The following is a 27401-nucleotide window of genomic DNA, read 5'->3' as shown; positions in this document are numbered from 1 at the left end:
GTTTGGTCACCAAAGCCCCATATACTACCCACCACTGCAACCTGTATGCTCTCATTGGCTGGCCCTCGCTTCATATTCATCGCCAACCCACTGGCTCCAGGTTATCTATAAGTCTTTGCTAGCTATAGCCCCGCCTTATCTCAGCTCACTGGTCATCATAGCATCACCCACCCGTAGCACGCGCTCCAGCAGGTATATTTCACTGGTCACCCCCAAAGCCAATTCCTCTTTTGGCCGCCTTTCCTTCAAGTTCTCTGATGCCAATGACTGAAATGAATTGCAAAAATCACTGAAGCTGGCGACTCATATCTACCTCACTAACTTTAAGCACCAGCTGTCAGAGCAACTCACAGATCACTGCACCTGTACATAGCCCATCTGTAAATTGCATTGATTTAACATTAATTTGCTCTTGCCATTCAAAATGAATTCCATGCAATATGATTTATTTTGTTGTCAATACTTTTGGGTTATTGTTTTGCTGCTTGCAATATCATTATTATCTTTGTTTGCAATAATAATAATGTTGTTCTCGAATTCAAACAGGTTTCTTGATATTAAAGGCACAAAAGTAATTCCACAAAACTCTAGCACTAGTAATACTGTATGTAGCCTAACTATGAAACATCAGCGTCGAGCTAAACTGAAAGTGAAAGAGTTCTGATGTGAGTATCTCAAACAGGCAGCCAACAGTTAGGCTACGACTCTTGTTGAGCGCAATTCACTGACAATAATATGCAATAGTATGTAGGCTAAGTTGATTTGTAATTTTGAGCTGGGGCCCTAACAAGATACAACAACACTACTGACACACACGCACACGAGGAAGGGAGGATGGGAAGCGCGTCACTAGCACACTACGATTGGTGAGAGAGAAAATTGTGCAAGCGCCTTGTACGGTGAACCCCCATTCTCAAATGACAATGCGCGCTCCCGGCGTGAGAAGGTGTGCTCGTTTCAGGGTCTGCGGTCCCATTGACTGTTCTACATCTCCCTGACAGCGGCAGCATCAGCAGCAGAGCGCGGCTGCGTTAGAAAACAAGGCACCCAGTCAGCGGATCAACCTGGGCAGCGGCAGAGTAACATCTCTCCGCTGTGAAGAAAGCTAAGCCTTCCCAGGTGACCGAGTATCATTCTCCACCAGAGATGGGTTCCCGGTAACTGGAAGTGGAGGGGAGAGGCGGGCGGGAGGGGGGTGGGGGGGAGAAGAGAAAAGAGCGAGAGAGAGGCAGAGGAAAGGCGACTAGGAACCGAAAAAGCACTACAGCCGTGGGTGCCCGCCACCATGAGAGCCTTGCATCACTTGCCCAAGCCGTTGCTTCGTCCGTGGGCCATGTCGTGATACGTGGGCTCCGCCAGCGGGATTTCTGTCCGTAATCCGAGCCGCCGAGGAAGGGGGGAGAAGATGTCCGCCTCGGTGGGCCCTCGGGGCGGCCCGCGCCCACCCGTTGCGCCGGTGTCCATGCCTGAGCCGGACCTTAGCCATCTGACTGAGGAAGAGAGGAAGATAATCATGGCCGTGTTAGCTCGACAGAAGGAGGAGGAGGAGAAGGAAGAGGCCATGTTAAAGTAAGAGAGACACTGGGGCTATTTCTGCTCTGGAGATGTTGGGGAGATGTAGTACAGAGATGGTGCTCATACTGCTGCTCATCGGCCGCTAGGCTACCAATAGATACCAAACCTATACAAATATCTGCCTTCCTAACCTTAACCGAAAATGCTATTGACGTGCGTGTGTGTGTGTGTGTGTGTGTATCAGCATGTATAGCCCCAGCTCCTCTATATAGTGTAGCCTATTTTTGCCCTCACTCTCATCCATCTAGAGCCTATAATTTAGTCTACACAGTTAAGATGCCCTAACACGCTGTGTGTGTGCGTGTGTGAAAGAGAGAGGGAGGAAGAGGTTTCTGAGTAAGCATGTGTTGGGTCAGCGCTGTCACAGGTGTAAGAGACGAACAGGGTGAGAGAGGGAGGGAGAGAAAGAGAAGGGGGAGAGAGAGGGGTGTGTCGTTCCTGAGACACGCAGCAGCGTCACACTCCAGTGTCTTCTGATGCCCTAACTAATTTCTTCTCAACCTCACCCATTTCCCGGCAATACAATCATGTGTTCTGTCATATCCGAACAAATTGCTGGCTATATAGGTTATATATAGCCTATAGCCCAGTATCTCGAGCACTGCGTCCGCAGGCTACAGGCTAACTTCAGGCTGCGATTGCACAGCGTGATTCGACCGAGATTCTCTTAATTTCTGCTTGTAAAATCAGTGCATATCTGCTCTAGCGGAGTGTTTCCGTCCCGTATCTCAACAGCTGTTTGCATGTTAGGTCGCTGCTTTGGCGATGCGGTGGGTTGAGTATAACAGCAATGTAGGCCAGCGCCAGCACTCTCGCATCAGGCTGCAACAGCCCTTCTCTACAGACAGGCTAGCGTAAATGCATGTAGCCTAGTCCATGCCCTATGTGCTGTTTGATTATAGTTGATGATGGTCGAAAATCAGCAGTCAGCCTGTGCTATTTTAGTATTTTCACACACAGACTTTGCGTCGGTGTGGAAGGAGCACGTCTATTGTATTTGTCACGACAAAACATGGAAGGTTTGTCATCGTGACTTAGACGTAACCTTATCTGAGTAGCATATTACTCCACTGATTGCCTGTCAAACTGCAGCGAGGTGATATGACGTTAAACAAGTCACTGCTATCGCATAGTTTTATAGAGAACGAATAACCGGGCTCCTATGAGAACTCCTCTGCTATTCACGTCTGTGTTCTATTTTAGGCTCCTTGTGCAGAGTGATGATCCCGTACTGAAACTGCAGATCGATTTATTGCATCTAAAGAAGGAAGTGTCCAATGCACAAGTGATCATGCATCATTATAACACTATAGCATGTGTGTGTGTGTGTGTTCGCATGCTCATGTGGTTTGCTGTGTGATCTTAATTGCTACAGTAGCCTGTGTGCCTTTACTCTAGAGAGGAAAATAGCCTTTTAAGTCTTCCACTCAAGGAACTCACCTATATCTGATAGCATCATTCACTCTAATCACAACATCAGATTACAGTAGACGCGGGCTGAACTGATATGTCATCTAATCTGCGCATTCTGTGCTGTAAAACTATTCGACAAAAACCCACTAATGTGAGAAGCACTGATGAAACATAGACACAGGACTCTGACACCCCATATACAGTTCCAGTCAAAAGTTTGGACAAACCTACTCATTCAAGGGTTTTTCTTAATTTTTTACAATTTTCTACAATGTATAATAATAGTGAAGACATCAAAACGGTGAAATAACACACATGGAATCATGTAGTGTTAAACAAATCAAAATATATTTTACATTTGAGATTCTTCAAAGTACCACCCTTTGCCTTGATGACAGCTTTGCACACTCTTGGCATTCGCTCAACCAGTTTCAGCTGGAACAGTCTTGAAGGAGTTCCCACATATTTTGAGCACTCGTTGGCTGTTATTCCTTCACTCTGTGGTCCAACTCATCCCAAACATCTCAATTGGGTTGAGGTCAGGTGATTGTGGAGGTCAGGTCATCTGATACAGCACTCCATCACTCTCCTTAGTCAGATAGCCCTTATACAGCCTAGAGGTGCGATTTGTGTCATTGTCCTGTTGAAAACAAATGATAGCCCCACTAAGCGCAAACCAGATGGGATGGCGTATCGCTACAGAATGCTGTGGTAGTCTTGCTGGTTAAGTATATCTTGAATTCTAAATGAATCACTGACAGTGTCACCAGCAAAGCACCCCACACCATCACACCTCCTCCTCCATGCTTCACGGTGAGAACCACACATGCGGAGATCATCCGTTCACCTGCTCTGCGTCTCACAAAGACATGGCGGTTAGAAGCAAAAATCTTACATTTGGACTCATCAGACCAAAGGACAGAATTCCACTAGTCTAATATCCACTCCTCGTGTTTCTTTGCCCAAGCAAGTCTCTTCTTCTTTTGTGTCCTTTAGTAGTGGTTTCTTTGCAGCAATTCCAACACAAAGGCCTGATTCATGCATTCTCCTCTGAACAGTTGATGTTGAGATGTGTCACTTACTTGAACTCTGTGAAGCATTTTTTTTGGCTGCAATCTGAGATGCAGTTAACTCTAATGAACTTATCCTATGCAGCAGAGGTAACTCTGGGTCTTTATTTCCTGTGGTGGTCCCCATGAGAGCCTGTTTCATCATAGTGCTTGATGGTTTTTGAAATGTTCAGTATTGACTTACCTTCATGTCTTCAAGTAGTGATGGACTGTCGTTTCTCTTTACTTGTTTGAGCTGTTCATGCCATAATATGGACTTGGTCTTTTACCAAATAGGGCTATCTTCTATATACCCCCCTACCTTGTCACAAAACATCTGATTGGCTCAAACGCATTAAGAAGGAAAGACATTTCACAAATGAACTTTTAACAAGGCAAACCTGTTAATGAAAATGCACTCCAGGTGACTACCTCATGAAGCTGGTTGAGAGAATGCCAAGTGTGTGCAAAGCTGTCATCAAGGCAAAGGGTGGCTCCTTTGAAGAATCTCAAATATAAAATACATTTTGATTCATTTAAAACACTTTTTGGTTAGTACATGATTCTATATGTGTTATTTCATAGTTGTGATGTCTTCACTATTATTCTGCAATGTAGAAGATAGTCAAAATAGAGGAAAACCCTTGAATGGGTAGGTGTGTCCAAACTGGTACTGATCACACACACACACACACACACACACACACACACACACACGCACACACACACAGACACACACACACACACCCACACAAACACACACACACACACACACACACACACACACACACACACACACACACACACACACACACACACACTGGGATTTAATCCAATCTGCCATATCAATATTTACACACTGCATTTGTATTCATACTATCTGCCCTTGCATATGTGTGGTTGTGTGTGTACTGTATGTGCAGATATTTTCATGCATAGGTCACAGTCAGAAAAAAAGTATCTGATGGTTGTAAGTTTGCAGTGTGCTCCTCTGGTACTGTTTCCTAATAATTAGGTTTTGCTTATACAGCAACTTTTTCACCCAATCGGTGTAATTGAAGAATGGCGGTTTGAACATCTGAAATACTGGACAGTCAGACACATTTGCAATCGAACCCAATTTTTTTTCATAACACCCATCTAATGACAGCTCAAACACAGTGTGTTAAAACAGATCTCCCCTTTCAGTTTTAGACAGAACGCCTCCATGTTGTGGAGTTCTCAAACGGTTTTATCTGTGATCAAGATAACCAGAGGACCAACGCATTGATGTGTCAGATTACTGAGGGGGAAAAAGAAAACAGTAGATATTTTGAGGTAAAAGTGAAAACATTCCAGTGTATAATTATTTTATCAGAAATATTATTTTTTAAGTCATTGTTGTGTAGTTCTAAAATATCATGAATCAGTGTTCTTTGTCATTGTAATTGATGTTCTACATAGCAACTTATTTTCTCTATTCTGATTGGTCAGGTGTTGGTTAATTGTTGATGGAGAACAGGAAGTAGTGGATTTGATTTATGGCTATGAAAGGGTTTTCACTAGATAACACAGTAACAAAGTAAAAATTGGCTATATCATATCAGTTCATGAAAACAAAAATGTGCTTTTTGGTCTTAATTTAAGGTTAGGCTTAGGCATAAGGTTAGCAGTGTGGTTAAGGTTAGGGTTAAGTTTAAAATCACATCCTAATAAGATACATTGCACAAATAGGTTGGGTTTATTTCTCTGTGACTGTGGTAACTAGTGATGACACTGTGAATGTGGTAATTTCACCCATCCAATGTTTAATTGCGTTCCCTTGCTCAAATGTATCAACCAATGGTTGGGTGCCATTTCATCGATTGTGCATTTGGGCACCAGATTGCCATAACAAATGATGTGTTTAGCTGATATGTAAAATACCTATTCAGGCATTGTAAGATCTAGCAGGTGTCAGCAACGTCTGAGCAGAGGAATCCGACCAATGTCTAAATAAAGAGTCATGCATACACCTTCTAAAGAACCCTCAAACCACACCGATGTATAACATTTGACAACGTTTTCTGACAACATTCCAATCACATTGTCCCTTTTGTGTGTTCCAGGGAGGAGAAGCCCATCCAAGCAAGAACTGTGAACCTGGTAGGCCAAAAGAAGCCTCCTCAGCAAAATGATGTCAGGTAAAAACCACTATACAACCATATTTTGCTTACTATTTCTTTTTAATGGTCAGCTGGTTACTGTAACACAGTCTTGGGGTGGTCAGAAAGCCTGGGTTTGAGCCCAGTCGGTCACATTGCTTCCTAAACCCGGGATGGGTCTCTGAGGACATTGTGGTCGAAGAGGGGGGAAGTGTAACAGATGTGGTTTGGTGCGTAATGCGTAACATTCCCTGAGACCAGAAGATTTGTGTTAGCTCCCCAAGCTAATGGACAACATTCCACAACCCAGTGAGAAGATGGACATCACTTGTCAATTAACTCTTAAGTACTATTGAGCCATCCTTTAGTCTTTGACATGGGTTTGTGCTGTGGATAAGTGGTTAAGCCTGATGCCCCTAACAGCTGGTCCAGGGTCAGATATTCTGTATCCTCCTAGAGGTTAGAAAGTTAGAAATTGCGGTTGGGTAATCTGAGCCCAGCAACTTCCTATCACTCTGGCTCTGATGAGAAAAACAGCCAGTATCCATCCAGAGTGATAAGTATGTCATATCGAAGTACCGGTATGCCAACTATACGTCCAGCATCTACGTTCGCTTTGACTGAGGCAATTTTGAGGATGCAGTTGAGAATGGGTAAGTGTTTGTCAGTATGTTTCGTGTGTTTTAGGTGGTGGGAGGTGTGGCCACTACTTTACACTTATGTCTGTAATAGAGATTGTCTCTGTACCACATTGAACACATGTTATGTGTGTACGTACTGTAAGTAATTATGTCTACACAGTCGTGCACATTTACAGTGTGTGTGTGTATGTGTGTGGTTGTCCATACGAGAGTTTTTTTGCGTTCACTTGTGTGTTTTGTGCAATAATGCATGCGTGTGTGAGAGGTTGAATCAGAGAGTGGTGGGATGAAGAGGTAAATCACACCTGCTTCCCAGAGGAATCCCGGGAATGTGGCCCATTGTGACATTATACCACGAATCCCGGTCAGTATTCTGACACATACGGAATGTCAGCACGGGATTCGGATAATGATAAGCACTTTACTTTGATGAAAAGCAGTGAACTATAAGGAATTTGGTATCACTTGACATGCAGGCTGTTTTGTACATGCACTATCTGTTTTTCTATATATGATCCTAGATGAGCACAGATGTTGATCTGTCAGGAATTTGGGGAGCTCAAGAAATGCAAAGCAGATCTTTGGAAAGGGCAAGTGAAGTGAATTCAGAATGCATGAATGGAAGACCTACTATTCCTGTTGATAGAGAGAAAGATAAACAAATAGAGAGAAAAGCTTTCGTAACTCTCTGTACGTTAAAGAAGAGCCCTCAACAGCCATGTATTTATTGCGAATGTGAAAAAACACATAATAATTTAGGAACTCTGTCGGGTCTCAACTTACTGTTGAGAGTATGAATAGTAGAATACACAAGGTGCAATTTTGACACTTAGTTGTGCATCAGCATTTTTCCTCTTGTTATATTTCACTCACTGACATGTCAGTTAAAACATTTTAGATTGGTAAATTAGTCTAGTTAGTCTAGCCAGCTATCTAAACTTGTAGTAATCATGGCTGAATTACCGCCCCGGCACACAGGGCACATGTCAAGGGGCCCTGACCTCCAGGGAGCCTCCATTCATTTTGTTTTTCATTCTCACTCATACAGTGGCTTGTGAAAGTATTCACCCCTTTGGCATTTTTCCTATTTTGTTGCCTTACAACCTGGAATTAAAATGGATTTTATGGGGTGTTGCTTTAGCAGTATCAAGTGTTGCTTTAGCAGTATGCTTAGGTTCATTGTCGTGCTGGCAGGTGAACCTCCATCCCAGTCTCAAATCTCTGGAAGACTGAAATGTTTCCCTCAAGAATTTCCCTGTATTTAGCGCATTCCATCATTCCTTCAAATCTGACCAGTTTCCCAGTCCCTGCCAATGAAAAACCTCCCCACAGCATGATGCTGCCACCACCATGCTTCACTGTAGAGATGGTATTCTCGGGGTGATGAAAGGTGTTGAGTTTGCGCCAGACATAGTGTTTTCCTTGATGGCCAAAAAGCTACATTTTAGTCTCATCTGACCAGAGTACCTTCTTCCATTATGTTTGGGGAGTCTCCCACATGCCTTTTGGTGAACACCAAACTTGTTTGCTTATTGTTTTCTTTAAGCAATGGCTTTTTTTCTGGCCACTCTTCCGTAAAGCCCAGCTTTGTGGAGTGTACGGCTTAAAGTTGTCCTATGGACAGATACTTCAATCTCCACTGTGGAGCTTTGCAGCTCCTTCAGGGTTATCTTTGGTCTCTTTGTTGCCTCTCTGATTAATGCCCTCCTTGCCTGGTCTGTGAGTTTTGGTGGGCAGCACTCTCTTGGCAGGTTTGTTGTGGTGCCAGGTTTGTTGTGGTGCCATTTTTTAAATAATAGATTTAATGGTGCTCGTGGGATGTTCAAAGTTTCTGATATTTTTTTATAATCCAACCCTGATTTGTACTTCTCCACAACTTTGTCGCTGATCTGTTTGGAGAGCTCCTTGGTCTTCATGGTGCCGCTTGCTTGGTGGTGCCCCTTGCTTAGTGGTGTTGCAGACTCTGGGGCCTTTCAGAACAGGTGTACATATACTGAGATCATGTGACAGATCATGTGACACTTAGATTGCACACATGTGGGCTTTATTTAACTAATTATGTGACTTCTGAAGGTAATTGGTTGCACCAGATCTTATTTAGGGGCTTCATAGTAAAGGGGGTGAATACATATGCATGCACCACTTTTCTGTTTTTAAAATTTATTTATTTATTGAAACAAGTAATTTTCTTTCATTTCACTTCACCAATTTGGACTATTTTGTGTATGTCCATTACATGAAATCCAAATAAAAATCTATTTAAATTACAGGTTTTAATGCAACAAAATATGAAAAACGCCAAGGGGGATGAATACTTTTGCATGGCACTGTACATGGCATATGTCAGCAAAATGTGTCAAATTGCAGGAAATTAGCTGTAAAATTGCAACTATTTTTTTTCTTCTGTAAAGCAAAATAATTGGTTTACTTTTTGGTAATAATATACTTTTCTGCTAAAAGATCCCTCTGTACGTATGAAATGATAATTTTGAATCGCTGTACTCAGTTAATGTGAGTTCATGTGTAGCGGCTAATTGTATAGTTTATAGGTTATGTGTTTGTAGATCGACTGAGGCAAATGAAATTACAGCAACCAATGTGATAAGGGTTAGGGTCATTTTTTGATTGCTATTGCTGTTCTCCAAAAAGTATTTTAGACTGATTAAATTATACAGAAATGCAGTCCATCCATCCGGGCTTCACTAAAACTCAGACCCTGGTTTCGTCCCTGCTCCTGCCCACTGAGCAACACAGGCTATGTAAGATAACCTCTTAGCATTAGCATCACCTAAAACTCAAGTCAAACATTAGCTAGCATAAGTCACAGTTTCTGCAACTTTATATTTACCATATAGAGCTTACATTACTCTTATCTCTATACGACAGGAATGTATGTTTGTAACATTCTGTAACGATGCACATACAGTACCAGTCAAACGTTTGGACACACCTACTCATTCAAGGGTTTTTCTTTCTTTCTATTTTTTACTATTTTCTACATTGTAGAATAATAGGGAAGCAATCAAAACTATTAAATGACACATATGGAATCATGTAGTAACCACTACTAAAGGACACACTAATAAGAAGAGACTTGCTTGGGCCAGGAAACACGAGGAGTGGATATTAGACCAGTGGAAATCTGTCCTTAGTCTGATGAGCCCAAATTTGACATTTTTGGTTCCAACAACCACCATGTCTTTGTGAGACACAGAGTAGATGAACGGATGATCTCCGCATGTGTGGTTCCCACTGTGAAGCATGGAGGAGTAGGGTGTGGGGTGCTTTGCTGGTGACACTGTCAGTAATTTATTTAGAATTCTAGGAACACTTGACCAGCATCACTACCACATTCTGCAGCGATATGCCATCCCATCTGGTTTGCGCTTGGTGGGACTATCATTTGTTTTTCAACAGGACAATGACTCAACACACCACCAGGCTGTGTAAGGGCTATCTGCATCAGATGACCAAGCCTCCACAATCACCCGACCTCAACGCAATTGAGATGGTTTGGAATAAGTTGGACTGCAGAGTGAAGGAAAAGCAACCAACAAGTGCTCAGCATATGTGGAAACCCCTTCACGACCATTGGAAAAGCATTCCTCATGAAGTTGGTTGAGAGAATAGCAAGAGTGTGCAAAGCTGTCATCAATGCAAAGGTTGGCTACTTTGACTAATCTAAAATCTAAAGTATATTTTGATTTGTTTAACACTTTTTTGTTTACTACGTGATTCCATGTGTGTTATTTCATAGTTTTGATGCCTTCACTATTATTCTACAATGTAGAAAATAGTACAAATAAAGAAAATCCCTTTTATGAGTAGGTGTGTCCAAACATTTGGCCGGTACCGTATATAAGGCCCAGCTTCTTTCACAAGCCTTTGGAGCAGAGATACTCCTGGGAGGATACTAGCCAATCACAGAGCACAGGAAGTGACTACCGGCCAATCCCAAAGCTCAGGAGTGGACTGCAGTGTTTCTGGGCCATTGCCATGGCTCCAGTGTCAAGAGACTGCTTTTAATCACATGTGTAGAATATGCATGGAGTTCCTGACTGCTTACTTCTGTGTGTCTTCACAGGAGAAAGCATGGATACTGTACACACACAAGAGAAGCACAGTTAGTACACAGCTAACTCAACACAACCTAGCATGACTTATGTCCTGTATTTCTCTGCAGTTACAGGATATTGTTCCTTGTGTGGTTCAGCTCGGTGTGAGTATGTGTATGTGTGTGTGTGTGTAGGCGTTGCCCACCCTACTGAAGATGGAGCTTCATACAGAAGTGTGTTTGTGTGTGATGGTATGTGTGATTGTAGACGGTGCACTTCCCACCCTGCCGAAGGGAGAGCTCTGTACGACTTTGCCAAGCCATATGAAGCTGGGCATTTCCATGTGAAAGGACCCATGAGCAACAACATGTGAAGCTCAAAGGAGCATGTTAAATTAGGTGTCAAATGATCTATATATTTTCTAAATGAAGGCAGATATACATTTTTCAACTGTTTTCCATCCTGAACATCTGTGACGCTAAAATGTAGTGTAAAAAAGAGGGGTCTTAGACAATATCGACCAGAAAAAGTCTTAAAACTTCTTCGGGATCGGTGTCCCATCCTCAGGACAGTTGAGCTAACGTAGGCTAATGTGATTAGCATGAGGTTGTAAGTAACAAGAAAATATCCCAGGACATAGACATGTCTGATATTGGCAGAAAGCTTCAATTCTTGTTAATCTAACTGCACTGTCCAATTTACAGTAGCTATTGCAGTGAAAGAATACCATGCTATTGTTTGAGGAGAGTGCACAATTTTGAACATGAAAAGTTAATAATAAACCAATTAGGCACATTTGGGCAGTCTTGATACAACATTTTGAACAGAAATGCAATGGTTCACTGGATCATCTAAAACTTTGCACACTAGCCTACGTTAGCTCAACTGTCCCGAGGGGGACCCACAAATCCAATAGAGGTTTTAACATGATTTTTGAATAACTACCTCATCTCTGTACTCCACATATACACTTATCTAGTCCCTCAGACAAACAGTGAATTTCAAACACAAATTCAACCACAAAGACCAGGGAGGTTTTGCAATGCATCACAAAGAAGAGTGCCTATTGGTAGATGGGTAAACATTTAAATAAAGCAAACATTGACTATCCCTTTGAGCATGGTGAAGTTATCAATTACACTTTGGATGGTGTATCAATACACCCAGTCACTACAAAGATACAGGCATCCTTCCTAACTCAGTTGCTGGAGAGGAAGGAAACCGCTCAGGGATTTCACCATGAGGCCAATGGTGATTTTAAATCAGTTAGAGTTTAATGGCTGTGATAAGAGTTAACTGAGGATGGATCCACAACATTGTAGTTACTCCACAATACTAACCTAATTGACAGAGTAAAAAGAAGAAAGCCTGTACAGAATACACATATTCCACATCATGCATCCTGTTTGCAATAAGACACTTAAGTAAAAGTGCAAAAAATGTGGTAAATAAATTAACTTTATGTCCTGAAAACAAAGCATTATGTTTGGGGGACAATCCAAAATAACACACCACTGAGTACCACTCTTCATATTTTCTAGCATGGTGGGGGCTGCATCTTGTTATGGGTATGCGTGTCATCGGCAAAGACTAGGGAGTTTTTGGGGCCAGAGACCCCTTTTGTGGTATTAAATTAATCACCCCCTCATAATCAGAACACAACACGATTGAGGTAAATAAAATAAAAAATTGCATACAAGGTGTTTAACTATGACTTCGAACCAAGTCTTGGGCCCTGCAAAGGAACATTTTAAAGGCCCATCTCTTGGCACCTAATTTCTTGCAATTCTACACATTTTACCATGAGAAAGAGAGATTATTTGGGAGTGTATTGAGTTGAAATATGTATAATTGGTGGAGTACTGTGGATACCATTATCCGTGAGCCTCCCAGGCCCATGTTGCACAGGGTTCAATTGTAGATTCCTAATATTACATTGTGTTGTGTTACACCCTCTAAACTTATTCCACTGATACCTTGGCCAAAGTCATTTAATCTTGTTCTAAAATTCATTGAATAATTATATTTTTTAAAATCTTGTTTTGAGATCTGGTCATGGACCCCCTGCAGTACCACAGACCCGGACCCCACTTTGAGAACCCCTGCATTAGAGCGCACTAGAGTACAGTACAGTATAATATACTGAACTCTACTGTGATGTGCTTTACTGTACTGTACTAAACTCTACTCTGCTCTACTGTGCTGTACCACGATGTCCAAACTCGTCCAAAACATAGTCGTCTATGATTGTTTCAGATTTGGTTTGGTCCAGACCAACCAAAGGTTAGCTCATTACAATAATAGCCCGTGTGTAGAATAACACCCACATGCAAATAATAAGGGCGTTAAATGATTCTACCGTTGTGTACCTATTCAGCAAACATCACCAGGAAGAGAATGATATTCATGTCACTAATTGTGCATTTCTGTAAAGTACAGATCAGGTACCCATGATGTCATTCAGTTACCGGAATTCCATTACCCAGTCAAATCCACTTCACCTACTGTAGTTCAAAAATAAACATGTCTTTTTTTCAAACTCAAGGTGTCATAGCTGACACGCCATTCTTTCTGCAGACATATTTGAATCTTAATTCAAGTAGATATTTAATTAACAGAGTTTTTGAAAATGTGATTACATAAAAACTGAGGGAGATTTTACCGTAATTCTGTTACCAAACTTTACATCTACACAGTTCTTCCAGTAAATGTATTTTTGTCAAATGTTCTTTGTAAATTGTTCAAAGTAGTCCTTGTGCATAGAGTTGTGTGGTTTGTTAAACTTTGAAATCAATGGTTTTGTTTGGCATACATTTTAAAGTGAAAAAGTCCAAGCGTAATTCCGTTAGCATGGAATAGCCCAGTTGTGTCTGGGGAGCACACTACCCACTTAGCTCTGCTGTTGGCTCTGGTGCTCTCTCCATCTGTCTTCCCCATCTTCTATTTCCATCGCTCAATCTCTTCCTCTATCTCTTCCTCTTTATCTCCTCCACACTGCCTGTCTTTTATCAGTTTTATAAAGCCTAAAATGTGGTGTAAAAATAGACAACCTCAGGTATCTGGCTAATTACTGTGTGCGCGCGCGTCGGCCTGCCCGCGTGTATGTGTGTGTGTGACTTTAGTGCTCTTTAAGCTTGTGACAGTGTGTAAGTAATGAGGTGTGTTATTGACAGAGTGGAGTGTCTTCTCAAGTGGACTGAATCTTCCTCTGTCTCTCTCAACCCCCCCCCTCTCTCTATCTCGTCTCTTTCTCTCGTCTCTCCCCCCTCTCTCTATCTCGTCTCTTTCTCTCGTCTCTCCCTCCATCTCTCTCTCTCTCTCTTTCTCTCATCTCTCCCTCCATCTCTCTCTCTCTCTCTCTCTCTCTCCCCCCTCTCTCTATCTCGTCTCTTTCTCTCGTCTCTCCCTCCATCTCTCTCTCTCTCTCGACTCTCCCCCTCTCTCTATCTCTCTCTCGTCTCTCCCTCCCTCCATCTCTCTCTCTCTCTCGTCTCTCCCCCTCTCTCTATCTCGTCTCTTTCTCTCGTCTCTCCCTCCATCTCTCTCTCTCTCTCTCTTTCTCTCGTCTCTCCCTCCATCTCTCTCTCTCTCTCTCTCTCTCTCTCGTCTCTCCCTCCATCTCTCTCTCTCTCTCTCTCTCGTCTCTCCCTCCATCTCTCTCTCTCTCTCTCTTTCTCTCGTCTTTCCCTCCATCTCTCTCTCTCTCTCTCTCTCTTTTCTCTCATCTCTCCCTCCATCTCTCTCTCTTTCTCTCGTCTCTCCCTCCATCTCTCTCTCTCTCTCGTCTCTCCCTCCATCTCTCTCTCTCTCTCTCTTTTCTCTCGTCTCTCCCTCCATCTCTCTCTCTCTCTCTCTTTCTCTCGTCTCTCCCTCCATCTCTCTCCCTCCATCTCGCTCTCTCGTCTCTCCCTCCATCTCTCTCTCTCTCTCTCTCTCTCTCTCTCTGCTGGTAAATGTTATTGTCTATGAGCTGTAGGCTTCTTGAAGTCCCACTCAGTAATGAGTATAGGCTTTCCAGACCTCTAAGACACATGAACTAAAGAGTGGAGATTAATGTTACTCCATGTTTGTGTTGCATAGCCAATAATCAATATAGTGCATGTGTCCTGAGGTTGGTGAACCTACATAATCACCAAAAAGACCAACCGGGCATAGGTTGAGGGAATAGGGAGGCAGAGATGAAGAGAGGAAAGAGCATGTGTGTCATAGAGAGAAATGTGTCAGAGAGCCGCTGAGCTAAATAGAGAGTAGAGAGAGTAGGGAGAGAAGAGCGAGATGGAGGAAGGGAAAAAGCTAACCATGGTTGAGGAACATGCACACCAGAGGAGAGGAATTAAGAGAGGGGAGGAGGGAGAGACTGAAAGAAAGGGATAGATGGTGGGAGAGGGGAAGGTGAAACCATGCGGGCCACTCAGCATGGCAACAGTTCCGGCGGAAGCAAGGGAGGGAGGGTGGAAGTGAGACCCTGCCAGAGAGAGAAAAAATGAAAGAGTGAGTGAGAGTGAAAGACAGAAAGACCGACTGTGGCATATTGTATGCCGTTGATGCCATATGGTGGTGAGGTGCCACCCAGAGAGGGCACAGACCACTGCACCTCACCACAGCGGGCACAGACCAACCCTCCTAGCATAGGAACAGAGGAGAGTGACTGAGTATGGGCAAAATTTTTGTCAGTATGATGTAAAGGCAGTTGTCATTATTTTTAACCCCCACCTAAACGCATGCACACACACACACACACACACACACACACACACACACACACACACACACACACACACACACACACACACACACACACACACACACACACTCCTCTCTGTCCTTTATTCTACACCTACAGGGGCCAGCCACAAAGCTGGCACCCTTTACTGCTTTCCAATTTTGCAAATAGCAAAAGGAGGAATCGTTTTTTTTTTTCAAGCTCATCTATTATAGGATTGTGAATTTACAGAAATCAATCAGGTGGATGACTCCCCCTGTTTGGAGAGAGGGAGAGGGAGAGGGAGAGAGAGAGAGCTTAATTTCTAAATGGCTGCGAAGTGATTTTCTCTCACTCTTATTTGACACTCCCTCATTGTTTTTTGATTCATGCCCGCTTGCCTTTTGAATATCGATTTGAGAGGAGAGGGTGAGTCAGGAACAGAACCCTTAGTCACTGAAGCTCGATTAGGAGGCATGGGACTGAGTTTATTAGTACAGATATAGAGTATTGGTAAGTCTCATGGATCAGTGGGCTGGTAGGGTTGTGGGTCGGATTCCTGCCTGGGGTACATACACTGAGTGTACAAATGCTGGCCAATGTTGATTCCATTTCTTCCCACAGTTGTGTCAAGTTGACTGGATGTCCTTTGGGTGGTGGAACATTCTTGATACACACTGGAAACTGTTGAGCGTGAAAAGCCCAGCAGCGTTGCAGTTCTTGACACACTCAAACCGTTCTGCCTGGCACGTACTACCATACCATGTACAAAGGCACTTAAATATTTTGTCTTGGCCATTCACCCTATGAACAATCCATGTCTCAATTGTCTCAAGGCTTAAAAATCATTCTTTAACCTATTTCATCCCCTTCATCTACAGTGACAGAAGTGGATTTACATCAATAATGGCCCATAGCTTTCACCTGGATTCACTTGGTCAGTCTATGTCATGGACCATTCAGTGTATATTGGACAGGTGTGTAACCGGTGGCGTGCAACATGAAGCTCCGACTCCCTAGCCACTATTTTATTTATTTATTTTATTTCACCTTTGTTTAATCAGCTAGGCAAGTTGAGAACAAGTTCTCATTTACAATTGCGGCCTGGCCAAGATAAAGCAAAGCAGTTCTACACATACAACGACACAGAGTCACACATGGAATGAAACAAACATGCAGTCAATAATACAGTAGAAATAAGTCTATATACAATGTGAGCGAATGAGGTGAGAAGGGAGGTAAAGGCAACAAAAAAAAGGCCATGGTGGCGAAGTAAATACAATATAGCAAGTAAAACACTGGGATGGTAGATTTACAGTAGAAGAATATGCAAGGTAGAGATATAAATAATGGGGTGCAAAGGAGCAAAATAAATAAATACAGTAGGAGGAGAGGTAGTTGTTTTGGCTGAATTACAGATGGGCTATGTACAGGTGCAGTGATCTGTGAGCTGTTCTGACAGCTGGTGCTTAAAGCTAGTGAGGGAGATAAGTGTTTCCAGTTTCAGAGATTTTTGTAGTTCGTTCCAGTCATTGGCAGCAGAGAACTGGAAGGAGAGGTGGCCAAAGGAAGAATTGGTTTTGAGGGTGACCAGAGAGATATACCTGCTGGAGCGCGTGCTACAGGTGGGTGCTGCTATGGTGACCAGCGAGCTGAGATAAGGGGGGACTTTACCTAGCAGGGTCTTGTAGATGACCTGGAGCTAGTGGGTTTGGCGACGAGTATGAAGTGAGGGCCAGCCAACGAGAGCGTACAGGTCGCAATGGTGGGTAGTATATGGGGCTTTGGTGACAAAACAGATTAAATAAATAAATAATAATAATAAATAACAATATAGTCACTAAATAATAATATAGTCATTCATCAGATTATTTTATCCAAAACGACTATCATTTAATATGTGACCAGTGGCCACTTCTATCCCTCTGTCTCACCCGCTGGGCGTGTCCAAGGAAGAGGAGAGAGGAACTCAGTGTAACGTTTACTGGCGCTGTTATACACACAATACCTTCAGAATATTCGAATAAGACGCTCTGGATTTGGGCTGTCACTGTCACTGCTCTCATACTCCAAAGGCATGCCTACCTTCCAAATGATAAAATAATCTCCCGACAAAAGGAAGCGCTCTGCTTTAATAAACTGGCACAACCACACCCTTAATTAGCCAGCTAGACGCACTTGGCTGGCGATACAGTGGGATAGATGCCACTTTAGTGGCCACCGGTCACATATGAACTCAAAGTTGCATTGAATAAAAGCATCTGATGAATGCCTATATTATTATTTAGAGTGGTTATAAGGAGGGGCTAGGGAGTAGGGGCTAGGGCTCTATTTTTTATTCAGCACTAAATATGCTCCCAGTTCCCCTCAGAGAGAACTATAATCGGAGACCTCTCCCAGCTGATAACATGAGATTCCATTACCCAAAGTCCATTGCAATGGTGATAGGACATGCTCATCTATGCCCACTCTCCCGTCGAGTGTGAAGGAATTTTTAGAGTGATGTTCACCCCCCAATCCTGAAACAGCATCTAGCCTCTTGCACCTAGGCACTACGTGTAGATCAGAAGGAATTTGACAGGTATAAACAGTAGCTTTACATTGCCCTTTGATTGGCTTGGTATTAGGACTGTTCACCATATTTCTTATAGCTATCAACATAGGGGCACAACTTTTGTTTTAGAAGTGGGGGGGACATAACTTAAAAAATATATATTATTCGGATAAACACTATTATTTGGATAATGACCCCAAACACTCCAAACAGCCTACCCGACCGCTCGGAGGCGTCCTCATGGTCCTAAAGCACACCCCTTGTCTCGTTTTCTATCACATTCCAATGTCCACTAATGGTGGACAAAAAAAAATGCAATTTCAGAATGTAGGTCCCGTCCCCTGCATCTCCACATTTGTGATGGGATGTTTCTGAACTCAGGACACTGGCGGTAGATTTGAGGATTTTAACAGGAGTCATTGAGCTGCACAGCTCTATCATACGTGTGTCCCACATGTTAGAGACAAATCACACAGACCCATTGATCCTCTGGGACATCGTGGGAGTGCGTACTGTATGTGCATGCTTTCATGTGTGTGTTGGAGGATTTACAACCAGCGCTGTCTGTAGGGACCAGGGCCATCCTGCCAGGGCTTGATGGAATGGGGGACAGCGTGTGTGTGTGTGTCTGCAGGACGTTTGTCCTTGTTCGGTGGCTGAGATACCACTGGCTTTTCACGTCTGTCACATCATGTCACGCCTTCTAAAGGCCTTCTTTGACTCCCTCCCCCTCGGCTGGAGAGGACTGGGGAAATGATCGAGCTCCACTGCACAGGACTGTGTGAACAGCCACACCATTCACTCTCATTCATTCTCGAGGCAGCGAGGTAGATCTTGCCACCTACATGATCATATCCCCCGAAGTAAGCCCATCTGAAATCTCCATTCTCAGTATGCCTATTCGCTGTGTGTATTTACAGGTGTGCATACAGTGATGTACAGTACACTTTGTTGTAGCTACAGTAGTCCTAGAGTCTCAGCAAGCTCTCTTGTGTTGCATGGCTTAATTATTATATGCAATGCTTTATGCTAATGTTGTTTCCCCAGATTCAATTGTTGACCCGATTTGTTTAAAAACACACTTGGACTAATTTGCATTTCACAAAGGGGTTATTTTTATTTCCTAAAAGAGAGAAAGTTCTGAATGGTGTGACGCAACGGGAAATGTGTGTGTGTGTGTGTTTCTCTGTGTGCGTTGTGAGCATGTGTGTCTTTGCATTCAATTGTGTGTGTTTGTTCTGGTGGAAGTAAAACTTGGGCTCACTTTGGTTTAACCTTGTATCGCATTTATGCATCTGTGTTTTCTAGCTTTTCTTAATGAGCTCCTGTCAGACAGTCTCTCCTGACTCTTGAAAGATGAGCGCTCTCTCAGATCTCCTCATGAATACATAGTTCTCGCTCTATTTCTCTCTCTTCATCTCTGTTCACTCTTAAAGATGTTTTTCATTTATCGCTCAAAAACATTCAACAGTGTTGCGCAATCTAATGGAGATTTACGTTTAAAGTTTACCCGTCTGAGCGAGAGAGTTCGCCAGAGTAGTTGAGTCGCTCATCTCCTTCCCGTAATTGATTGGTGAAAGGAATGTTATGAATCCATACTCTCACCTATTCAACTGCGTTTAAGTGGTGGTTACCTCAGAGGGGAGTAAGGAAGGATACATTTCTAAATGATTCAAACCGGGCCTAAGCATTGGAAACGGGGCTTGTGACAGTGTGATTACGTGAGAGTCATGGAGCTGAGGATATGAACCCTGAGGAGACAGAAGCAGCAGGTGACCCCTGTCTGACCTTTAGGGCCAATAGATACCAGAGATTAGGCCCGGGGCGCTGCGAGGAAGACGGCATGGGATGGGAAGTGGTTTTGTATTTTTGTGTGTAAGTGCGAGTGCGTGTGCGTGTGTGTAAGTGCGAGTGCGGGTGTGAGTGAGTAAGTGCGAGTGCGGGTGTGAGTGAGTAAGTGCGAGTGCGGGTGTGAGTGAGTAAGTGTGTGTTGAAGTGTGTGTGTTGAAGCGTGTGTGTTGAAGTGTGTGTGTTGAAGTGTGTGTGTTGAAGTGTGTGTGTTGAAGTGTGTGTGTTGAAGCGTGTGTGTTGAAGTGTGTGTGTTGAAGTGTGTGTGTTGAAGTGTGTGTGTTGAAGCGTGTGTGTTGAAGTGTGTGTGTTGAAGCGTGTGTATTTACAGGGATAAGACACAGGAATACAGGGATGTCACTGTTGGTGGGATAGTCCAGGGAGGAGGATGTGTTTGAAGGTATGATAGGGGAATAGTTTGTTTTGTGACACCAGTAGTACAGTGAACAATGTGGATATTTAGCCTAAGGCCTTTTGGATGTTTGATGCAGTCAGTTGTTTGTGACCTCCTGTCCTCTTGGGAAGTGCAGTTTTTAAGGCTGGTTTTATGGGGGAGGAGGCTACACCAATGACACCCTGTCTGTAAGTAAAGATAATACATCTAAGTCTACCTATAGTATTTGAATGTTACAGTATTTTGGAAGCTACTATCTGCTCTGTATTTGTTTCTGACTAAATGTGTTTATAATTGATTATGGATGTACTGTATCTACAACTGTATACTGCCTATTATCACGTTACAACAAATGTACCTTGACAATAAGCATTTGAAAATAGCTCATATTAACAGCATTTATAAATGACATACAAATGTGTTCATAAAACATACATAGTATTATATTATATAATATGTATTACTAAACATACTATAAGCATTCCTAATAGCCAATGGCTGCTTACAAGATACCATATAAATGCATCTATAGTATAACGTGTTGAATCCTGTCTCATATTTTGGCCTGGTTCAGCAGTGTCAGGTTGGTGCAGTTGCGAGACAGACAGAATGTTAGAAGGAAATCAAACAGGGAGCTCTGTGTGCAGTGCGCTGATAGATTCATATACATTTTAAACGTCTGTTGTCTGTATAATGTCTTTATTATATGTACATACTGTATCATTATGGTCACTGTCGGATTCTTCAAAACGGGAACTTTTCAGGAAATGTAAAAAACTGCCTTATTGTCCCATTAACGAACGTATAATTATGAAACCTCAGAATCTATTTTGAATACATTTTGGCAAAAAGGAAGTTATCAGGTTTTCATCCGATTATGTGAAGATGTGTGAAGACAATTCATGCTGGGAGAATTCATTCATGTGGCAAAGTTAATGCTTCAAATGCTTTGGCAAGGTCTTAAAATATGTAACGTTAGCTACCTTTGCACCTTTCCCCCCCTCCTGTTCTCTCAGAGGTATCCAGCAGCAGTTGTCCAGCTACAGGGAGACGGTGCGGCGGGTGGGGGAGGAGACGCGTCGGCAGACCACCACGGGCCAGCATCGGGACGACGCGCCCACCTGTGGCATCTGCCACAAGACCAAATTTGCTGATGGCTGTGGCAACCTCTGCTCCTACTGCCAGATCAAGTTCTGTGCCCGCTGCGGGGGGAGGGTGTCCCTGCGCTCCAACAATGTAAGGCAATGTATACACACACACACACACACACACACACACACACACACACACACACACACACACACACGCGCACGCACAGACACATGCCCCCTGTTTACTCCACTTTCACTGACAATGTGTAGTCTAAGTGTTTGTGCTCAGGTGGAGGAAGGGTGCTGGGCCAGTTTAGCTGTAGAGTGTGTGTGTGTGTTGGGGGAGGGGAGGGGGTTAGGGTTGGCTGCAGCAGGCTGGTAAAGGTTAATTTGGAATTAGACATTGGCTGGGTGCAGGGGGACCTCTGTGTTCCCCCCCGGGGATCGGACCCGGGGCTAGAGACACAGTGGAGTTGTGGGGGCTCCATGCAGGAAGCCCACCCGGCCACCCACAGTGTGATATTTAATTTAATTTAACCACACACACACACATCATGCATTCTAATTAGGTAGCCCTAATGAGCACAATGTGGAGAGGCCACTGTGTGTGAGAGAGGGGAGATAATTGTGGGGGGCTTTTAAACAGGGATTACCTACCTGTTGAGTCCCCCCCCCACCTCCACCACCTCAACTCATAATCAATCAGGCGTGTGCTGCTGTTAAGGAAGTTTGTGGATAACCTCATTTTGATTTGGATAAAATCACCTCTCTCACCATAAAGTGTGTGCTCTCAAGCAGGTTTTTAGAATTTTCCTAGATGTGTCCTCATCTCCCCTTTTCTCTCTTTCCCTATTTCCCTCCATCTCTGTTGATTTCTCTCTCATGTGCCACCTGGATGCTGACAACAGGAGGAGAAAGTGGTGAGTGTTTCCTCTTTCTGTGAAGGCATACAGTATGTGCTTTCGTGAACTCCATTTTGCACCCAGAACTTTTGCAGCATTAGTACAGTATCATGTTCTTCATTCAGACCTTAAAGGGATAGTGTGAGATTTTGGTAATTAAGCCCTTTTTCTACTTAGTCAGAGTCAAATGAACTCATGGATACCATTATTATGTCTCTGCGTGCAGCTGGGGAAAAAAAAGTTGCTAACTAGTGTTAGCGCAAGCTAGAGGTTAACAGGAACAGGACTCCCGTAGGATTCTGGCAGGAATGGGAGTCAAGTTCTAGAGTCAGGTTTGGGACAAGATGGAACAGGATCAACAGTCTACAGGAACAGGAACAGGCAGTACCTGTTCATGTGTAGAGCATTTCATTAAAAAAACCACAACTGTGTAGGCTAGGCCTAATATAGTTTTGCTCACTAAAAATCAGTGGAGGCTGGTGGGAGGAGCTAAAGAAAAAGAGGGCCATTTTTACCCCTTCCCACGGCTCACTCTCATAATTACAGGATCACCAGTTCTAGCCAGTCACTATAGGCTACCTCAGATGCCAATGAAGCCTTTAATAGAGGAATTGCAACGTCTTGTTGCAGCCAAGGACCCAACACTAACGTCGACATTAGAGCCAAGGAAAGAGCGATGTTTTAGCTACATTTGATGGAGTAAACTGCTTGTAAAATATGCTGCGGTTTTTAATCAAATAGGCTACCAACCGGAGAGCGGGACAATAGCTGCTCTATTCCCAACAACTTTACAGTCAAGCCCAATTGTTGGCGTACTTAACTGAACCCGTGCCATCTGAGGTGAAGAGTGAAACTTATGCAGTACTGCCACTCAGGTTTAAAAATATATATAATTATGTTCATGTAGTAAATGTTAATGCATTGCAAATGTTAATGTGTTGTAAATGTTAAAGTGTTGTAAATGTTCATAAACTCAGCAAAAAAGAAAGGTCCTCTCACTGTCAACTGCGTTTATTTTCAGCAAACTTAACATGTGTAAATATTTGTATGAACATAACAAGATTCAACAACTGAGACATAAACTGAACAAGTTCCACAGACATGTGACTAACAGAATAATTGAATAATGTGTCTCTGAACAAAGGGGGGTCAAAATCAAAAATAACAGTCAGTATCTGGGGTGGCCACCAGCTGCATAAAGTACTGCAGTGCATCTCCTCCTCGTGGACTGCACCAGATTTGCCAGTTCTTGCTGTGAGATGTTACCCCACTCTTCTACCAAGGCACCTGCAAGTTCCCGGGCATTTCTGGGGGGAATGGCCCTAGCCCTCACCATCCGATCCAACAGGTCCCAGACGTGCTCAATGGTATTGAGATCCGGGCTCTTCGCTGGCCATGGCAGAATACTGACATTCCTGTCTTGCAGGAAATCACGCACAGAACGAGCAGTATGGCTGGAGGGTCATGTCAGGATGAGCCTGCAAGAAGGGTACCACAAGAGAGAGAAGTATGTCTTCCCTGTAACGCACAGCGTTGAGATTGCCTGCAATGACAACAAGCTCAGTCCGATGGTGCTGTGACACACCGCCCCAGACCATGACGGACCCTCCACCTCCAAGTTGATCTTGCTCCAGAGTACAGGCCTCGGTGTAATGCTCATTCCTTTGACGATATACGTGAATCCGACAATCACCCCTGGTGAGACAAAACCGCGACTCATCAGTGAAGAGCACTTTTTGCCAGTCCTGTCTGGTCCAGCAACGGTGGGTTTGTGCCCATAGGCGATGTTGTTGCCTGTGATGTCTGGAGAAGACCTGCCTTTACAACAGGCCTACAAGCCCTCAGTCCAGCCTCTCTCAGCCTATTGCGGACAGTCTGAGCACTGATGGAGGGATTGTGCGTAGCTGGTGTAACTCGGGCAGTTGTTGTTGCCATCCTGTACCTGTCCCGCAGGTGTGATGTTCAGATGTTCCGATCCTGTGCAGGTGTTGTTACACGTGGTCTGCCACTGCAAAGACAATCAGCTGTTCGTGCTGTCTCCTTGTAGCGCTGTCCTAGGCGTCTCACAGTACAGACACTGCAATTTATTGCCCTGGCCACATCTGCAGTCCTCATGCCTCCTTGCAACATGCCTAAGGCATGTTCACGCAGATGGGCAGGGACCCTGGGCATCTTTCTTTTGGTGTTTTTCAGAGTCAGTAGAAATGCCTCTCTAGTGTCCTAAGTTTTCATAACTGTGACCTTAATTGCCTACTGTCTGTAAGCTATTAGTGTCTTTACGACCGTTCCACAGGTGCATGTTCATGAATTGTTTATGGTTCATTGAACAAGCATGGGACACTGTGTTTAAACCCTTTACAATGAAGATATGTGAAGTTATTTGGATTTTACTTATTATTTAAAAGACAGGGTCCTACAAATTGGACATTTCTTTATTTGCTGAGTTTATGTGCGCAGTGCTCAGCTGTAGGCTGATGCTGAGCAGACCATCCGACTGGGGTCTCAGTCCTCATCCTTCAGCTTAATCAATCTATATTTAGGTATTTTAGAATGTGCTCTTTTATCCAGATCGACTTAGTCTTACAGTCAGTGCATTTAATTAAGATAGGTAAGACAACCCCACATCACAGTCGCATATTGCATTACTGAAATCATTTTCAATAGGCTTACTTCCTAAACAAACACAATAACCTACATATTTCTGCGCACAAAAAATGAGCACAGGACTGGACTGGAGTGATTTTTATTGGAAAGGTGAAGGAAAGTTCTGGGCTTATAGAACTGTCGCAGGATCAGGATAGTACAGGAAAGTATCAGACAGGACAAGACGGGACAGGAAAGAATTTTCACTCCTGTGTCAACCTCTAACGCAAGCTAGCTGTACCTATAGACTTCCAATCATTGTGCTAACGCTAGTAAGAGACAGCTTGCCGAAACAATCTTGAACTTCCTTCAAACTGCATGCAGAGACATAAAATGTCATCCATGTGTTCATCTGCCTCTTGGTAAGTAGAAAAAGGGTTTACTTGCCAAAATCTCGCACTATCCCATTAAGATATGTAGCCAAGAAGAAGGTAGAACCACGTCCAGTGTCAACCAATAGTACTCCACTAACTCTCACTAGACCGCTAGTAACATACCGTACACCACTTACACCGTTAGGTATTACTCCAGGCATGCCTTTTACACCTTACAGCACTCACACTTTTCGGTTGAGTTTAAAACCTTACATCCCCTTGGCCCTTTCCCTCAGTGGCGCTGCCAAACTATCACTTTGTTGGTACTTGGCTCAGTGGTGCTCTGGGCTTCCAACAATGCATTAGAGTACTGTAGACACTAGTCCAACCCCCCCTACAGCACTGTACAACTGCACTAACTCTAATGAGGCTTTGGCAGTAAGAGTCTGTTTCTTGAGTATTATGTGTAAACTCTGTGTATTACCTGTGCTCGTATATGCATTTTGTTATAGTATCAGGTGTTTAAAAAAATATGTGTAAAATGACACATGGCACATTTGCATAAATATGTCAGTTGTGTTTGCATATATGAATACATTAACATAAAGGGGTGGGACAAGGCTGCAACCACCAAAAACTTGCTCTGTCTACCCTACCTGCACTCACCTGCGCTGTCTAGACTGCATCATTATTTACTGTTGTTGTCGCATTCTCTTGCATAATTCAACAAGTCTGTCAATAGCAGGATGCCATCGGATTAAAGGTTAACACACTTAGCTCTAGATAACATCCAAACATACTTTACATTGTTTGCAAGATCAGTGATAATATCACTGTATTCCGAGTGTCCATATTTGGAGGTTTCTTTCATTTCAGCGCATCTAATTTGTAAACATTTTAACTGTGTTAAATTATGACTTTATTTGAATTCCACAAAAAATTCTCAGCCCTCAAAATAAAGTTACCCATCTTCTCTTTCTTATGATGTAAATGTTGAGACGGTGCATTAAATCGCTGACAAAGCGTTCTTTTCGATTCAGTTGTACAACAATGTATTCCATAGAGCCAATTTCTGCCATTACCGGGTGTGTTTGACAGGTCATTACAAACATTTCCGTAGTCGTAGCGCTAAAGGGAGAAAAAAAGGTCCGGCACAAGTAAGAGTATGAAAGAGTCACAGGAGTCAAATGAAAGCAGTCAATCCAGCAAGATTTAAGTGACATGTTGAATTTGCACCCCTCAAACACAGGAAATAGATGACTGAAAAAAGCCGATCCTCAGGTGGGCAGGGCATGCACGTTGCTAATCCTTTATGTATGGCCTATAGTAAGTATGTGGCCACTGTTTATACTGTAGCTTGCATAACCCATATGTGACGGACCAGGCTCGATTCGGTCTTATGTAGCAAAAATTGATTTATTTTTAATTTTTACATTGGATTAAAGCAGAGACTCAGAGCTAGAAAATGATATATCATACACTAAAGTTGAGGAACAATGGGAAAGTAATACTGCTTTGAGAGTTGATGAACTTGTAAATCCCACTTTTGAGAAAATGTCCCTTGAATGTTTTGGTACACCTATTGCAGTGCTCTCTTTGTCTACACCATTTCAGCGTCGTTCACACCCTCTTAAGCCTTAGCCCCGCCCATCTCTTTAAGGATTCACACGTGAGGCCATGTGCTAAATAGAGGGAGTATGGTTGTGTACTAAACAACCAAAGATTTCAAGTCTAAAGGCTGTTTTATACTACGTCTATCGACATGTCTGTAGACAGTTATCGCAGTGACATCATGGACATTTATTTAGCATATGTCAATCTAGCAAACCAGGCAACTTAAAGCAACATTCTAAACAATATTTTGGTTAGTTTGTAGGTTGTTAGTTAGCTAGCTAACATTAAGTTAACTGGCTAGCCAGTTCAAATAATGACCATATCATATACTGTAGCTGACAATGTCTTAACTTTAGCGAATTTGCATTCATTATTACAATTAAAGGTAAGTTAATGGCAAGCTAATTACAGAAAATATCTTAGTTGTGAGTGTGACAAAATAAAAACAGGGTATTCTACCGGAATTGTTTAAAACTTGGACAC

At 43.1% G+C, this 27401-nt stretch overlaps 1 protein-coding gene across 13 annotated transcripts in view; it reads left to right on the top strand.

The window, feature by feature from the left end:
• The first annotated feature begins 1205 nt into the window (after window positions 1-1205).
• The window catches only part of LOC112260823 (regulating synaptic membrane exocytosis protein 1-like), a 67274-nt gene continuing 41078 nt past the window's right edge, over window positions 1206-27401 (top strand). For 12 of the 13 annotated variants that reach the window (XM_042323976.1, XM_042323974.1, XM_042323960.1 and 9 more), the window contains exons 1-4: window positions 1206-1569; window positions 6125-6199; window positions 21371-21590; window positions 22354-22365. In XM_042323976.1, coding sequence (XP_042179910.1) covers window positions 1406-1569; window positions 6125-6199; window positions 21371-21590; window positions 22354-22365 — 471 coding nt within the window. In that variant the 5' untranslated portion in view covers window positions 1206-1405. Of the gene's footprint in view, window positions 1570-6124; window positions 6200-20373; window positions 20543-21370; window positions 21591-22353; window positions 22366-27401 lie in introns of those variants that run through there. The other variant, XM_042323973.1, reaches the window with a different exon arrangement.

This window comes from Oncorhynchus tshawytscha, linkage group LG01, assembly GCF_018296145.1.
Source record: "Oncorhynchus tshawytscha isolate Ot180627B linkage group LG01, Otsh_v2.0, whole genome shotgun sequence".
In the NCBI taxonomy this organism is placed as follows: domain Eukaryota; kingdom Metazoa; phylum Chordata; class Actinopteri; order Salmoniformes; family Salmonidae; genus Oncorhynchus; species Oncorhynchus tshawytscha.
The sequence above is the reverse complement of the archived record's forward strand: the minus strand, read 5'-3'. Positions and strand labels throughout refer to the sequence as shown.